Here is a 16824-nt window from a genome sequence, read left to right as displayed (position 1 = left end):
TATTGAGGAAAACGATGTGTTATACTTATTTTCTGAGGTGTATCTGTAAGAAATCAGTGGATTGCTTTTCTGGGCTTATGTAATAATCCAACTGAACCCTTGTTTTCTTTCCCAAAATACATGAAAACATGTTAGAAACTTATTTTGTCAGACGGGATGGACGTTAACACGCTCAGTTTAAATATTGCCCAACATGTCAGCCACAGATTATAAACACTTTCAGGTGTAAAAGACAGAGGCCCAAAATAAAACGATATACAAGCTAGTAAACAAGGATATGGGGAGGAGAAACCAGGATTCAAAAAGCACATGCTCAAAATTACATGCTTCCAAAGAGGAAAAAAGAATCATTTGGTCCTATTTGTAGGCACGCTTGGGCTGGAAAGACCGAGGTGGTTGAACGGTAACCAACCCCTGGTGAAACATTGAAAATAATAAGCACTTCCCTTGTATCTTTGAGAGTGATGCTTCTGTCACTAAAAGGAAAGGTAAACCGACAGAGAAATGTCAAAATGATCTGAAATTACAGACATACCGACACCTAGTGCAACTTTTTTGGCTTTCATTTGGAAGCAGTAAATCCAGTTTTTGCTTTTGCTTACTACATAGAAAAAACACAAACTTGCCTACTCTGAACTACAGCAGTAATTAAAGGAAGTGTTTTAAGTTTTTATACAAGGGTCATAAAAATAACTTTTTTTTTGTTTGGAGCCATATGTGCTTGTATGATAATCCTTTAAGAAACTGCTGGTATACTAAATCTGGTTTCAAAGTTACCAGAGGACGCCTGTATTTGTTATTCTGTCCAGCACCGGCAAACTAGTGTCCATTCACAACGAAAAACAGTCAATGGCGTAACAGCACCACCTTGTGGTAGAATTGTGACATTACACTTGGGTGTGAATGCAAAAAAAGGCCAAACTCAAAAATGCGCCAGTCAGGCAGAGATCAGAAATGGCTCCTTGTCACTTGCTCGTGTTTGGAAATTCAAATACTGAACCAGATCACTCCTTAAATCAATCAAAACCAACAGCTCCCATCATTTTTCATTGTATAAAAGCATCGATTGACAGCATTTTCCTTCGATACACTTGTTGAATTTGAGGGTTAAGGATATGCACGGGAAAAATCCTTTATCTGCTGGAGTCAAATAAACTGTCTAGAGAAGAACCCACAAGTCATTCATTCTCCTCCGTATGGTGATCAGAACCAACGCACAAGAAACCTGGAAATCAACACTGAACAGAAAGAATCCACTGGTAGAGAAAAGTCATCCTGAGTTGTCCAAAGTTCACACAAAAAAAAACAAGAAGCCCCAGACTCACTGGATCGCACAATTATCAAATGATGACTTTTAGCTCATAATACATTGCGTAAAACAAAAAACATTTTTCTTAACCAGACAAAAATAAATTCAGGTATAGCGTCTTTAATGACTAAGTTCAATTATTAAAATATGAAAGACAAATTTAAGGATTTGTGCAAATGATTTATTTAACCTTATACAAAAACAAAACCTTTCCAGTTTCATGGTCTTGTTCAATTGTTTTGATACAAAAACTGACAAACACTTTCAGACACTCAGCAAAATAAAGCACACAGTTCGAATTCTGCATCTAAACCCCTGGCTGCATCCCATCAGCGCTCAGCTTCCTTTCTAGTTTTTTTTTTTTTTTACCCCCAGCGACACCAAAACATCTCCCACCCCCCGTATTCTCTGTTCATGGCAGGTTTTAGGAGAAAACTGTGATTAGCCAGTAACATTTACACAAAGCCTAATAATAGAGGTCTGCCGGTGGCTCTGTTGGTTGTTTTTTTTTTCCAAAATATTATTTAGGGAGAGGAGAAGTTGGTCTGGTTTCTTGAGCAAAGTCAGTGCTTTCAGTCTCAACTGGTTAAGATTTGGTTGTCACCTTCATCTATGACTGATTGTGTTTGGTACATTTCCGTTGTCAGCGTCCTTAGCCCATGAGGTACCCTCTGAAAAGACAAAAGTTAAATTAGCAGTCTGGCATCCTCACCCTTAAGAAAAAGCATAATCACAGATTTTTTTTAAATACTTTTGATGAAAAGAAAAAAAGTGCTGTCATAGGGCTGGATGATATAGGGAAAAAAGTATATCGACAAAATAGAAATATTGATATTATCGATAACCGTCAACAAATTCAAAACATTTAAGTTCAGCCCTGGCCATTATATGCTGTTGCTTAGCGACCCATTTTTAGATACAAACACTGAATTCAAACTCAATCCTTTATTCAACCAACTTTTTAACAAAACTGCAAGTTTAAAAAAAAAAAAAAGAAAAAAAGAATGCATGCTCTCTGAACTCTCTGAAGGGGGCGGAGCTTTGTTCCTGGGTTTGCGTTGTGATTGGTTGTGATGATTAATGACTGAAATATTAACCTACATGATTGGCTAGAATGCAAAAGGAAGGAAAACTATTTATTGAGCCTTTTTTTGTATCATCAATATAAGTCTATCGTTCAACATACATTGTTATTGAATTATCGTCCAGCCCTATGCCGTCATTTACATCATGATTGTAAATCCCTTCCTAAAACTCATCTCTTTTCCTTGGCTGTTAACACAATCTGAGATGTTGACTTTGTTCTACTGCTTTTTATCTTCTTTCATTTTATATACCATTTTGCTTATTGTTGTCTTATGATTGATCATTTGCATTTTCACTTTGGTCCTGTGGGTGTTTAAGGTGCTTTATAGATAAATTTGGTGTGCCGTGGTATCTCGGCTAACACTGAGCTTCGAACTTACGGCAGTTTCATGCGCATGAAGACTCTGGCCATGAAGAAGCTGAGGAGGACGCTGACGAAGCCGATAAAAAGCAGCAGGAAGCGGTTCAGCTTGGGAATGTTGGGTGCGTTGGAGCGGTCCAGGATTATAAAGCCCAGGCCCCCCATGGTGAAGAGGAAACTGGAGGCCAGTCCTTCCATGATGTACTGCCCGTTAACTCTGAAAAAGAAAAACAAATTAGCTGTGAGCATACTTTGTTTTGTTTTTCCCCTGTTTGTTTAAATACAAAAAGAAATGCTTGTCACACCTGTACGCCAAAAATGCAACTGGCCGCTGGTGTCCATGCTCATCCGTCATTGAACCCACACTTGGAGGCTCTACGATGACGTCATAGATGATACCTGCAGGTTGGACAATCAGATATAAAAACCTTGAGACAAACACACTTGATGAGCAAAATGCAACAATAATTCTGCAGAATTCCTCCACATTTTTTTTTTTTTTTTTTTTGCATTTATGTGTAAGAATGTATAAGGACTATATCTGCATGTTTCTCAGAAAATGTGAAAAGTATGTAAGACCAATAAAAATATATTTCTGGTACAGAAATCTGCTGATTGGTCAGTCGCTGACATCCTCCACAGGGGCCGTAAACATTAAAATGATCAAAAAATTAATAGTGAGCGCTTTAAATATGTTTAAAGCTTTTATATCCAACGCTTTCCTTTTTTATTTAATGCTATGTTCTGTTGTACACAAAATGTTTATGTTAGCTTGTTCAGCAACGTATGCATAGCTCGGCTCAAATTGCACATAAACGGGAAAACAAACTTCTTAGTTTAACTAAAAAGTTAACCATTGCAAACTACAAATTCACCCTAAGTACAGAAATAATACAAACAAAACTATAAACATCAAAACTTCTGCGTGTGGTCGTGTTAATTATGAAGAGAGGCTAGCCGTAGCTTAGCTGGTCGCTAGCTTGTTACCTCCTGTGATGAGAAAGTAGGACACAATGACGACCGCGTACACGGTCATGGCCGACGGCATGTGCAGCCATGAAGGTTTCTTCAGTTTTATATTCGGGCATTCGAGCACAGCAAAGGGAACTCCGTATAAAGTCTCCATGATGAAGGTAATTGTCTCCCCTCTTTCCAGCGACGCTGCTTCCACCGCTGGCTGGGGTACGCCTGCGCACTGGCTTAGGCGACGTGTCCCGGAAGTACATGTTTTTTTTTTTTTATTTGGTCATTCGTTTTAAAACAAAAACCAAATAAATCTAAATATACGCATCGACCTCAATCACAAATGAAATTTGCTAAATAAATCAAATGAAACCATAAAAAAAATATTGAATTATAACAACTACATTTCTACGTCACTTAAAGTGACAGTAACTTGCAGAGCCCGTCTCAATTGGACAGAAATCCTAATATGCATTCTGTTTCGTGGCACTTCTTTTCAATATAGAATAATTAGTTTTAAACATTTGGATTATTTAGTTTTATTTGTACAATATCTCTATATACATGTAAACAAAAACTGCTTTGCCCAATATAGGCCTACCTCAATTCAGGACTGAAGGGAATCGCGGCACTAAAACACCAGAAACCTGATTATGCACACTTCTAAGTCATGCGTTACATTTTATTTTTCCAGTACTCTGCTCCAAGTTCCATTTTCAAAAATGATTGTAATGTGGGACAAAGATATTTACCCTCCAATGTTTCCATTTTATGTGATTTCATGCACACTCTTGTGCTTATTCCCCATTTTTATTGCAAAGCTGTTTAAACAAGTGCACGTTTTAACACCGTTCATGTTTTAATATTTTGTTCACCAAATGTAAAAGGGGGTCAAGAACTGATATACATTTGAATGCATGCCTTTTCTTCCTCGTTATAATCAGCTTTTAAAGGTTATTCTTCCAGTACACCCTTCATCATCCAGACATTTCTCATCTATTTTTAGCACTTCAGTGCTCTGCCTTGCTGACACATCTGGACCAGAAATGCTTCTCAGTGAGGATTATGAGTTCTGGTCGATCAACCATTGATCAATCATTGTGACCACACAACAGGACCCAATGAGTATGTTAATGCTGCTGAACCAAAAAATGTAATTCTGCAACAGTGGGTCTTACAGGGATTAAAAGCTAACCCAATTTATGATCCTACACTTTTCATTACAAGTAAACATTAAAAACTTGGACATTTCATCAGTTGATATCTCAATTTCCCGTTTGTCCAGAGAACCGTGGATCAAACGGCCAAACCTTAGCTGGTATCTGCACACTTCCAGAGCTCACACACACAGACTAAACAAACCATAACTGAAAGCCCATTTGTTGGTGATTTATTTATTGTGGCAATACAAATACAGATTTTACTTTGACTTCTGGCTCTGTGCTTGTGCCTTGAGCACTTTGACAACGATCTTCTGCTCCTCAATCAGGAAAGCACGCTTGATCCTGTGAATCACAACAAGAGAGAAGCTTTAATGCATTATTCACCCAAGAAAAAAGAAAAAGTCCTGTCCATGTTAGCGTTGAACCATTCCACAACAAAACTTTACAGTACCGCAGATCTTTCAACATTTGTGGTAGAAGCCAAATTTGTACAAAATCAGGTTAAACTCGGACAAATTCTCAGCTTAAAATAAAAGCGACGGCCTCTCTTTACCTGTCACGCACACACTTGGCGCACATGGAGCCACCGTACGCCCTGCTCACGTGCTTCTTGGTCTTGGAAAGCCTCATCAGAACCTGAGGTCTAACAGCGCGGATCTGTAACACAAACGTCAATCATGAGAACGGAAGCACCGGCTTACTGGACCTTTAATCAGCTGAAGAAACAATGATAATAGTGGCGTATCAGATGTATAGTTTCCGTCTGCAGTTTTTGTTTCATGATCCCCAGAAGTCAAAAGGGTAGCAATTAGCTTAAAAGCAATTGTGGTATTGTAATATATGAGCAATACTCTTAGAGCTGCAGTGTTGAATATTGTCGATATTTTTTGGCTGAATGTCGACATACGATATTTATCTCAACATGCTTTTCTTTCCACAACCTATAGAAAGGCATCTCTCAAAGTTTTACCCAAACGTCTATTTTTTTTAAATACAAACTACTTTAGATAAATATGAGAAACAGCTGAAAGATAATACAGAAAATATTATTATAATGCAAAATCTTGATATAAACCATATGACTTCTCTTTTTTTTTTAATCTCAATAATTTAGAAATCTCGATATATTGCAAAAGGAAAAATTCAAAAACAAATAATTGCACCACCATGATTCTGTTATCCCCCCACACTAAAAGGCAAATTTCAAATAGTCAACAACCAAAATGCAACTTTCATTGTTTTAATAGACTTTGCACTAAATGTCAAAAAGCTGAATTAAACTACACCAAATACATCACTAATGATCTCACTATTGGGAAGCTTGGGGGGAGTTTAACTACGCTCCTTTGACCGATGCCGTTATTTCAAGGTCCAAACAAAACGGTGAAACTCTCGATCTAATCACCCGAAGCCCTGTAATGCAGAGCCTTCTTTTAAAAAGTCACCTGAAACATTTGATCAAATTAAGAATAAACTTTGGTTTAAACTGCAGAATAAAGTCACGTTTCTCCCCCAGAGCTCAGAAATGTGACAGCAGCCCCTCTCTGCCAGTTCTTGGTCATGTTGAGGTGGATGTAAGGCGCTGCCTGCAGGCCTGGACTCCAGCGAACTCCTGCGCTCAGACTTCTCCCTGACTGCAGCCGTCCACTCCATCCTTCACAATGGATGACTGACTAGCTGTTTCTGCTTATTTATACACATTTCGTCGGAGAACAGAAAGCTGTTATGCCTTATGCTCTGTAATAATAACTCAGCATTTGAGTCAGATTGTTCACGCTTTCTATATTCTAATTGCTCTTCTGTTGTCCACTTTGACATGTTGCTGCCTTTTTCTTGGCCAGATCACCTTCTGAAAGAGGCCGTGATCTCTTTAGGTCTCATCTGGTCAAATGAAGATGTGATTTAAAAAAATAAAATAAAAACTACATGAAAATGTCAGTGATTAATGTGATCATTAACCTAAAGTCTGATCCCTTCTGCATCATTCTGTACTTCTGGTGTTTTTCCTCAAACCACACACCTTCCCCACAACTTAAGCTGTGCGATGCAAACTTATGCTAAAGTGGTTAAAATCACCGACACGTTGACACTAAATGCTACAAACTTGCCCTTAGATACAACCTTTGTATCCGATACCATAATTTTCTGTGTGGCTCTTAAGTGTCAAAATACAAGTTTGTTCCAACACTGCGCACTAAACCAATGCTTGCCTCCAGTGGATAAAGCTGGCTGGTGAGTCTGTTTGACCTCTGAACAGTTTCTCACACTTCTTAGACTATCATCATCTCTTCTCAGAAGGAAAACCAAAATAACACCAAACTTTCTGCCTGTTTTTAAGAGTCTAAAGACAGGTGATGAACCAAGACAACTTACTTCAAAGTCTTCAGACAACCTACTCTGACCTTCCATGTAACAGTTCACATGTAATCGCCATCTGTCAAAACTAAAAGCGGTCTAACGGTGCCCTGCGCTGCAGACTGTGATCCAGCATCTCATTCTGTGGCAGACTGGGTTCATTTCACTGGACTCAACGTGTGTTTTACTACACGCTAATTCTGCACACCTAGACTTTGTTCTGTTTTAATTTGCAGATTTTTATTTTACAGTAACCTGTACCGGTAACGTCGTGGAGGTGAAAGAGTTCTCTGTTCACAGGCAAAAGACTGAGATCAAAAAGATGTAATGTGACATTCTGTGTGAGAGACACGTGACTGAGTGACATGAAAAAAAAACCAAAAAAAAAAAAAACCCCACCACTGCTAAATAACAGCAGTCGAGAAAAACAAATCCTAATGTAGGACTGTTTTGCAGTTTACGCTGCTCAGCAGCAAACAAATGCTCTTTTCCAACATCTGAAGTTAAATCAGTTTTATTGTGCCCCCAAAACTGTAACAAAGCATAAAGTACAGAACTGACTGATTTGCTTGGATTTTGCTAAATGAATAATGTCGTATATCTGCCAACGCCTGGATAGATTACATAATATAACCTCCTGAATACGGTTAATGCTGATCTTAAAACATTTGAAATCAGAATGTGACCATATATGAGAAATAAATGCATTTAAAGTCACTTTGGATGTGGTATAACTGACCTGGACAATCACAGCTAAATCATCTTAAAAGATGCAAATACACACAAAACCCTAAAATTTCGGTGTCGGTAAATTTCTGATTTATCGACCAGGCTTAGGTGGTAGCGAGCTACAGTACATGATCAATCAATGCTGAAAAAATAGCCTTTCCTTTTCCTCCCCATCAACGCTGCAGCTGAATAATAAAGCTTAAAGGTGCAAAGCCACATTAATTGGCTTTTTAAATTTATATATGTCAGTAGCTCGCTCTGGTTGCATACAAAGTTTTTATGAAGGATTATCGCCCTGCTGGCGCATTAGTTGTTATTTTGGTGTTTTACGCTTTGTTTTTGCTCAGTTTGTTAGTAAATAAAGCCTTTCATGTTTATTCACGATCTTAACGGAAGTACATCACTGCATAATGCGCAGCAGGGGGATAAATCAAGGAAGCAGCTACTGGCCATTAGCATCTCCCAGTGAAACAAATAAGAAAGACCCAAGTTCCAAAGGAAAAAAACAAAAAAACAACAACTTATGATTCCAAGAGGGAAACGACTGGAATGTCGCTGGGAATACAGTATGAACGTTGGTGTTCACTGAAGTGGACGCTAAGCCAGCCGAGGCTCAGATGTGAGCGCAGAGTTGACTGACGTGAGTAAATGTTCTGGTATTAGGCTCTTAAAATTGCTGTAGATCGGTATATTTAATAAATACTGTTGGGTCTTCCATCACGCTGTTTTCTGCGAGGCATTGCAGGGGGATCAGGCTCAGTCTGGCATCATTTCATTTTGACTTATTAATTAAGCAAATGGGCATTGTAATAGTTCTGTGGCATTGTTGCCACATCTGTTTAAATCTATAGCTAAATTTATTCACAAAAAGGACTATCAAAACATTATCAAGAGGCTTGGTGTAGATAATCTTACTTTAACCCTGAAATGTTTGTGATGTTTATGTTATAGTGATGGTACTGAAACAGCAATTTCCCTCTGGGATTATTAAAGTATATCTGATTCTGATTTTATCAATCAAACTGTTTTTGGTCTTTTCTACTTGGCTATGTAACCTTTAATGTTCCCAAAGAGCAGTCTTTAGAGCCAGCTGGGAGTTCACTGTTCTAGTTTTAGATACAGAACTTACTGGCTTTTAAATGGATCCTTTCTACGCATTTCAACAATACTTTTAACCGAGCCAAGTCATTTTCACCCATAACAGGAAAGACTTAACTCTGCTGGCACGGTCATTATTCTTATTATAAACCATTTATAATAACACGTGCTCTCTCCTCCACCAGAAACACACACCAGCCTCCATCAGGTGTACTTACGCCACGCAGTCTTCCAGGGCAGATGCCACATGCTGACTTGGGGGCCTTGCCGACCTTCTTGGTGTACAGGTACACGATGCGGTTACCAGGAGTCCGGGACCTGCGGGCCGACAACAAGCCTCATCACTGCGCGCACAGCAAGCGTGAAAACATCCGACAGAGAGAGCAGCGGGCGGCTCACTTACAGTCTGGTCTTGTTGGAGGCAGTGTTGTAGGACAACCTGCGGCGGTAAGTCAGGCGTTGCACCATCGTGAAGCTGCGAGACAAATTGCAGTGGAATGAGAAAGCTGTTCTGGCTGTAACCCTGCGCGTTCAAGTCCACTCAAACGCCGTTAAGAACCCCACGTCCACGCTTTAAGGGCAGGTCCTGTGTACTGAGCTGCTTCCGGCACCCATTGTGTGTCGGTTTTATTATCATACCGCCAACCGGTTAGCATGTTTAGGAGAGCGGCCTCATCCCGACAGCGGGGAGATGGGTGAAATAAAATGTCTTCGCAAAAACCACCCAATTTATGAAATCATCCCTTTCAATAGTGTAAGAATGTACTATGAGTGAAACAACGTGTTGAAATTGGTTGAACTAGCCTCCAAACCCGAGGATTACAGTCGATTACAATGTAGTAATCATGCAGAAGAAAACGGGAGCCACCATACCTGCTTTCGCCGTAACCGGAAGAGGAAGGAGCAAGGCGGAAGTCGGAGGTTAAAGTTCCGAAGAGCAGGGCACTTTGCTGCCCCCTGCTGGAGGCTCGGGAAAATATTTATTACTTCGGCTAAATGGCTAGTTGGGGGGGAAAAAAACGTGTTTTATATTTGCTTTAAAAAGCCTTAAAACATGTATAGATGCAATAAAAGTAAACAAGCAAGTCAAACGGGTCTGTTTTATGCACTTATTTGTCATTTTGTAGGTATTTTGCCCTTTTTAAAGCCTTTTTTCTTGTATTCTCGGCTATATGCTTTTACTGGCATGGAATGCTTTCTTACTTTACCCTTTTTTAAATGCATTTTTGGTACATGTTCAGAAAGTAAAACTTTAGGAAAAAGAAAAAAAAAACGTTTCATGCAGATATGCTTGTATCTATTTTGGAATATGTAAAGTTAATCAAACAACTAGGTTTAGCCTAAATATACATTTTATCAATACGATTTATGTTTTGATCCTTTTAATATAGGAGCCAAATAAACAAAATCGTCGTGTATCATGTTCTTTAATATAAAATAAATAAACAAAGAGCTGGATCTAGTGTCAAGTTCTCTGATTTCATATGGAATATGCTGACATTTTCATGATAAATTGACTGAACACCCTATTTAATCAAATCCAAGAAAGCAGCGTCACATAGGAATCCTTATAAATCGGAGTGATTACATTTCAGTGCCGTTAAATTTAGTTTAAGTTTGTGCTATAAAATTTAGTATCTGCAGTAATTTGTTTAGATTGTGACAGTTTAAAAGGGCAAGTTCAGTCAATGACATGAAACGTGGAGTTTTTTCGCTTTCCAGTAGATGGCAGTAGAGAGCCATATTTGTGAATAGGATGTTTTTATGTAACGTTAGTGTCTAGATGAAAATCTGACATCTGATTGCTGTTAATTTTAACCTTAAATAAATTTGTATCTCTCTACAAGCAAAGTTTATCTTTTAAAAGCAATGCATGATCATGTTACCTTCAGATAAATTTTATTTTATTTCTACAACAGTAGTTTTTTAATGCCAAGGCCAGTCTCTCTCTCTGTGTCTCTCTCTTTATTTATATATATATTACTATATATATATATATTATATATATATATATATGTGTGTAGTAATATATATATATATTATATATTATATATATATATATATATATATCTATATATATATATGTTATATCTATAATATATATATCTCTTCTCTCCTTATCTATATTATACTATATCTATATCCTCTTATATCTTCTCTCTGTGTATCTCTATTCTCCTCATATCTCTCATGGTTATTTCATATATATGGATCTCTATTATATATATATCTATTATTCTAATCTATCTATGTGTATAATATATCCTCCTACTATGTGTTATCTATGTCTCTATATGTATGTTATGTGTGTCTTGTATATGTGTATATGTGTATATGTATATGTGTATATGTATATATATGTATATATGTATATGTGTATATGTGTATATGTATATATATGTATATGTATATGTATATATGTATATGTATATATATATGTATATATATATATATATATATATATATATATATATATGTATATGTATATATGTATGTATTAGGAATGTCATATAAAAGGACAAAAAGACTTGACTAGTGCATCCATAAAAAAAGAAAAATCTCACACATGTCCATATTTCTTTTGGCTCAATTTATGGTGTTGGGTTCCATTGCAGTTAACCCTTTAGGTGAGTCTTAAATGCTTTCTTCAAGTATGCACTTGTACATCCTCACAGAAATGTATTCCATTTCACGTACTCTTGTTCTGCTGGTTTTGAATGGATTGATTTTTAAATGGCGAGCTTGACGGAACTTGTGCAAGAGAAATGTGATGCTGTGGAACTGGGTTTCTTTAGTACTACGTTTAGCTAGAAGACCTAACAGCCTTGACTTCCTGTTTGATTGTCGTACATTCCCTTTACAGAAGTTATTACACTCCAGAATGTGTTTTTTCTCATAGATTTTTTTTACTCGTTTTTCATGAGTAGTATTTGATTGTCAAGTAGAAGAAAATTGTTTTCCACTTTTGGGTCAAGAATTTGTGAAAACAACTTTTCACTGCAACTACCACTGTACATCTTTGAACTACATTTTGTGGACTTCCTGATAGTAAAGAATTGTTATAGTCCAGCCTTGAAGTAACAAATGCATGGACTAGTTTGTCAACATCACCCCTGGATACCTGTTTAATATGGGATTTGAATGACATGGTCTTGGTCGAAAATAACACCAAGATTTTTTACATTATTATCAGTTTTGCTCAGTTAAGAACTCACATTTTTGCCCATTCTTCTTTAGAAAAAAGGATTAAGATCAGTCAGATAGGATTGGGAGTTTCTGTAAACGATCGTGTCTTGTTAAATGTTTTCAATTGGATTAAGACCTTGACTTTGACTGGGACATCCCAACCCATGAAACTACTTTTGATCTAAACCATTCTACTTTAGCTCTGGCTTTATGTTTGTAGAAGTTGAGTTGTCCAGTTTTAAGTCTCTTTCAACATCAAATCTGTTTTCTTGTAGGATTTCCATCAATTTAGTTTAATTTGTCTTCCCAAAATTCTGACCAGCTTTCCTGCCCCCTCTGAAGAAAATCATCCCCACAGCATGATGCTGCCACCCCTAGTATAATAACAGGATTGGTGTATTCATAGTGTTGTCCAATTTTAGTTTTGGCAAACTAAAACATTAAATATTTTGAACCTCAACGTGTTTTAGCTGCCGTTCAGCAATGAGTTTCTTCCTGCCACTCTTCCATAAAGGTCTGAAATTTTTTTAGTAGACTCCTCTCAACACACTCTCCCATCTGAGCTCTGAAATTCTGCAGCTCCTTGAGAGTTACCATAAGACTCTTGCCTTTTACCTGATTTAAGATATTCTGCCACTTTAGGTGAATGATATGATCTCGGTAGGTTTGCAGCTGTGCAAGTATAGTATAGGGGGGAGGAGGAGGGGGGGGGGTGAATACAAATCTCTCTATTTGGTAAATTAAATTATTCCAGTTTATAATAATGAGCTACACTGAGTTGGTCTATCACAAGACATTCAAGGTTTCGCTTGTAAAAGTTCAAGCGAAACAAAAAAAAAAGTTCAAGGGAAATTTGTTCTTTTCCAACACTTTTAGGTTTGCTGTGTCAAATTGAATTTATCGTAAAACAGTTAACTGTGACCTGCATCTGGTAGAGTATATGTGGGGGACAAAAGTAATATGAGCTTTTTACTGTATTGTAAATGTGCATTGAACAAAAAAAAAAAAAAAGTCACACAAATAAATCTCTTTTTTTCTATATCTTTATTGATCCCTGAAGGTTGAACCTGCCGCTTTGCGATCAGTCGGTGGATTTTGACTAAATCCAGCTGCGCGGGGATCAGGGATCAACCTGTTCTCCATGAGATTCAAGGTCTTACAAAGACGCATCCGCAGGCGGCCTTAATTTCTCAAGAAGTAATTATTCTTAAAGGGTTTTAATTCCAACAGTTAATCCAGAGAGAAATGTCGTCGAATGCACGACGGACACATGCTTTTATTTAAGGCATCTATCTAAATGTCACCGAATCCCAGTTTTGTATATATTTTCTTAATCTTTTCCATAAAGAAAAGCTATTTCACCTAAAAGTCCACTTGATTACACCAGGACCCCCCCCCCCCCCACACACACACACACACACCTCCTTGGGCCTCCTGTGTAATCTGCTGAGATTTAAACCTGCTGCTCCTGTTTAATAAATCCACTGCGATTAAAATAGGATTACAGCTCCACTTTTGCCTTGCCAATGTCATCATCTCACGCAACATTTTATTTTTATTTTTTTGTACCTCTTTGCCCCCTCCTCCCCTCCTGTTTGGGTTTTTGCCCGAGCTTATACCGCTTCCTCCGTCCTTCTTGTCCCAGACAGACAGACAGACGGAGGGACAAACACACGGGCGCAGATTTTAAACCTCTCTCCTCTTCTGAAGACTCATCCCTGCAGCCGTGCAGGTCGGGCCATCTGCGTCGCTGCTGGTTTACGGCTTGACCTCATAATGCAGCGCCCGTCCTGCACCGGCGCCATACCAACATCAGACGAGACTTCTCCACGACTGGTGACAACCAACAGATGTAAGCGGCAGTGTTTCCATAATGTCCTGTGATCTGTGGGCATTTGAAAACATACAAAACGCCCTTTAGTGCTCTGTGGAGAAGACTTTGTAGGCGCAAAAGATCATAAGGACATTATCCCGTCATATCAAACGGGGGCTGTAAGGTCACCAGTTGGATCTTATGCCTTAGCTGAACCCAATATAAGAGCAAGCAACACAAGATGTTTTCATTAAAATAAATGTCTGATTAAAAACAGATTTGGAGCTCTCACGGGGTTCCTCTGAAGTTGGGTGAAGGATTGAATTTGATGTAGGCAAGACAAGGCAAGGCAAATTCATTTATATAGCCCATTTCAGTACAGAGACAATGCAAAGGGCTTTACATGATTAAAATATAGGAAAATAAAACAAAATAAAAGCAAGCAGGAATAAAATGCAGAAACAAAGTAGAACATGGGAGAATAGAAATTAAAAGCAAACAAAAACAGTTGGAAGACAAAGTTGAACTAATGATGTTTCATTAAAACGGTTTAACTAGAACAGTCAATGTCAATCCTAAACAAATGTGTTTTTAATCTTGATTTAAAGGAACTCAGGCTTTCAGCCCTTTTACAGTTTTCTGGATGTTTGTTCCAGATAAGTGGGGCATAGGAACTAAATGCTGCTTCTCCATGTTTAGTTCTGGTTCTGGTTCTGCAGAGCAGGCTGGAGTCAGAAGACCTTAGTGGTCTGGAGGGTTGATACACTGATAACAAGTCTGTGATGTATTCAGGAGCTAAGCCATTCAGGGATTTATAGACCAACAGAAGGATTTTAAAGTCTATTCTCTGAGATGTAAGTACATTGTAGGTCCGGAAGAGTCCACGCCGATAAATATTTGTGCTTCCAGATTCCTGATCGTCTCAAATTTCTCCCAACTTCAAAGTTCTTTCCTTGGAGCACTTTCGTCTGGTTGTTCAGCGGGGACAGCGAAGCTGTTCAGAGCTAATGGGTTGATGGATGAAGCCAAACATCAGCAAACCTGTCAAGACGCGACACACTTGAGACCGGGGTGAAGGTTCATCTCCTTCTGATCAAAACCTGTTAATGTGTGAAAATGGCCCAGCGGAAAGTCTCGAGCCAAAAACCTGTCAGGAATCTGTTGTAAACCATGACAATCCAAGTTTTGCAGACGTTCTCCGTCCAATTTGGCCGAATTCGATCCATTTCGCAAAGAGCAAACGAGCAGGATAAACCTCTGCGCTCTTTTCATGTGACAGCACTGAAGATACCAGGTGAAGAAGTCCGTTTGGTTAACAGCGTAGATCATCCGGGGGGTCAGATGCTCCTCGGTGACGTCGTCCTGCAGGAGCGGAAGAGGTTTCCAGAGGCAACCTGGGAAGCTCTAGTGAACGGCAGAGATTTTGGGGGGCAGTGCTGGAGAATCACGGTGGCCGCACAAAACATCAACACTCTGGACATTTCACTTTTGTTGCCAGCGGTTAAGACATTACGTACTGTGTGAGTGATTCAAGCTGAACACTGACTACTTTACAGTGGATCAAAGCGCCATATCTTCAGTGTAGTGCCATGAAAAGAAATGATAACATCGTTGCAGAAACGTGAGGGGTGTACCCACATTTGCGCCCTGCATGTGTAACGCAGCAGTAAAGATGATGATAATAATAATAATACATTTTATTTATACCGCATTTTACATTTAAAAAAAAATTGCAAAGTGCTACAATAGCAGGGATTTAAAAACAGTTCCCAAAGTATAATAAAAACAGAAAAAAAACCACTAAGCATTAAATGGCCGATTGAAATAGGAATGACTTTAGGTGCTTTTTGAACACCGCCAAAGTTTGTGGGATTGTGATTTCAGGACCGGAGTGATATGGTCGTATTTGCTCCTCCTCGTCATGGATAAAAGCATGGATCAACTTCCCAGCACCCGGCTGGGAGAGGGAGGGGCGAAGTTTGGCGACGCTTTTGAAATGGAGGAAGGAGACCTTACAGAGGTGGAACATGACAAAAGACGATTGTTTTACCCAGATTGTGCTGTCCAGATTTTTGTTCCCCTCCTCGTCTACATGACAAAAAAAAAAAATAAAAAAAAAAATAAGTAAAGCCTTTGCTTGGCAGCGGTCAATACAGAGACCTGTTGAGAGTGACTGTTTTTGATTGATTTGAACTATCCTCTTCATTGGAACAAGCTTGCTACATTATTGCCGCCCTGTTTCCCTCCCACTGCTCGTACCTCGCTGCTGACAAATCCACACAACTATGTGGGGCACAAAGGCTTGGATTTAGCTGCCGGGCCAAAGTTAGGGTGGGCCCGGATGGGGGGGGTGGGTGGACGGCCGGGCCAGCATGGAAATTTCTGTAGCCATCAACCCTGTCTGCTCCCCCTGCACCCCCTCCCCCCACCCACCCATTTCCCCGCCCCAGCCGACATGACCAATGACCACTCATCAGTTTTATGCAGGACATGCTGCCAGATCAGGACAGGCCTGGGATGTTGGGTACAGGAGAGGCTTGTCTGTGCACAGTGGGCCCATTGTTGATAAAAACAGCTGACAGCTCAGATCTGATCCCATTTGATAGGCAGAAAGTATTGACAGATCTAATTTGAACAGCTTGTGGGGGACTTTTTGACGCTGATGTGTCCCGATTAGACACGTTTCTGCAGTAAAGCATCACCAAAACGGTGGAAGGGCCGTTTGTCTCACCTGGTCAGTTCATGTCACACACGGCTTGCG

The 16824-nt window shown here is 39.0% G+C and overlaps 2 protein-coding genes across 2 annotated transcripts; both read right to left on the bottom strand.

Moving 5' to 3' along the window:
- Positions 1-1476: 1476 nt before the first annotated feature.
- Positions 1477-3963, bottom strand: ostc (oligosaccharyltransferase complex subunit). Its single transcript, XM_012864929.3, has 4 exons — positions 3744-3963; positions 3062-3155; positions 2776-2973; positions 1477-1980 (listed from the first exon to the last, which is right to left on the bottom strand). The coding sequence occupies exons 1-4, from the start codon at positions 3880-3882 to the stop codon at positions 1962-1964; spliced, it is 450 nt and encodes a 149-aa protein (XP_012720383.1). The 5' UTR covers positions 3883-3963; the 3' UTR covers positions 1477-1961.
- A 1130-nt stretch (positions 3964-5093) lies between these two features.
- On the bottom strand, positions 5094-10010 carry rpl34 (ribosomal protein L34). Its single transcript, XM_012864930.3, has 5 exons — positions 9938-10010; positions 9468-9539; positions 9283-9382; positions 5436-5539; positions 5094-5224 (listed from the first exon to the last, which is right to left on the bottom strand). The coding sequence occupies exons 2-5, from the start codon at positions 9530-9532 to the stop codon at positions 5140-5142; spliced, it is 354 nt and encodes a 117-aa protein (XP_012720384.1). The 5' UTR covers positions 9533-9539; positions 9938-10010; the 3' UTR covers positions 5094-5139.
- Positions 10011-16824: the final 6814 nt, after the last annotated feature.

Source organism: Fundulus heteroclitus, chromosome 14, assembly GCF_011125445.2.
Source record: "Fundulus heteroclitus isolate FHET01 chromosome 14, MU-UCD_Fhet_4.1, whole genome shotgun sequence".
Classification (NCBI taxonomy): Eukaryota; Metazoa; Chordata; class Actinopteri; order Cyprinodontiformes; family Fundulidae; genus Fundulus; species Fundulus heteroclitus.
The sequence above is the reverse complement of the archived record's forward strand: the minus strand, read 5'-3'. Positions and strand labels throughout refer to the sequence as shown.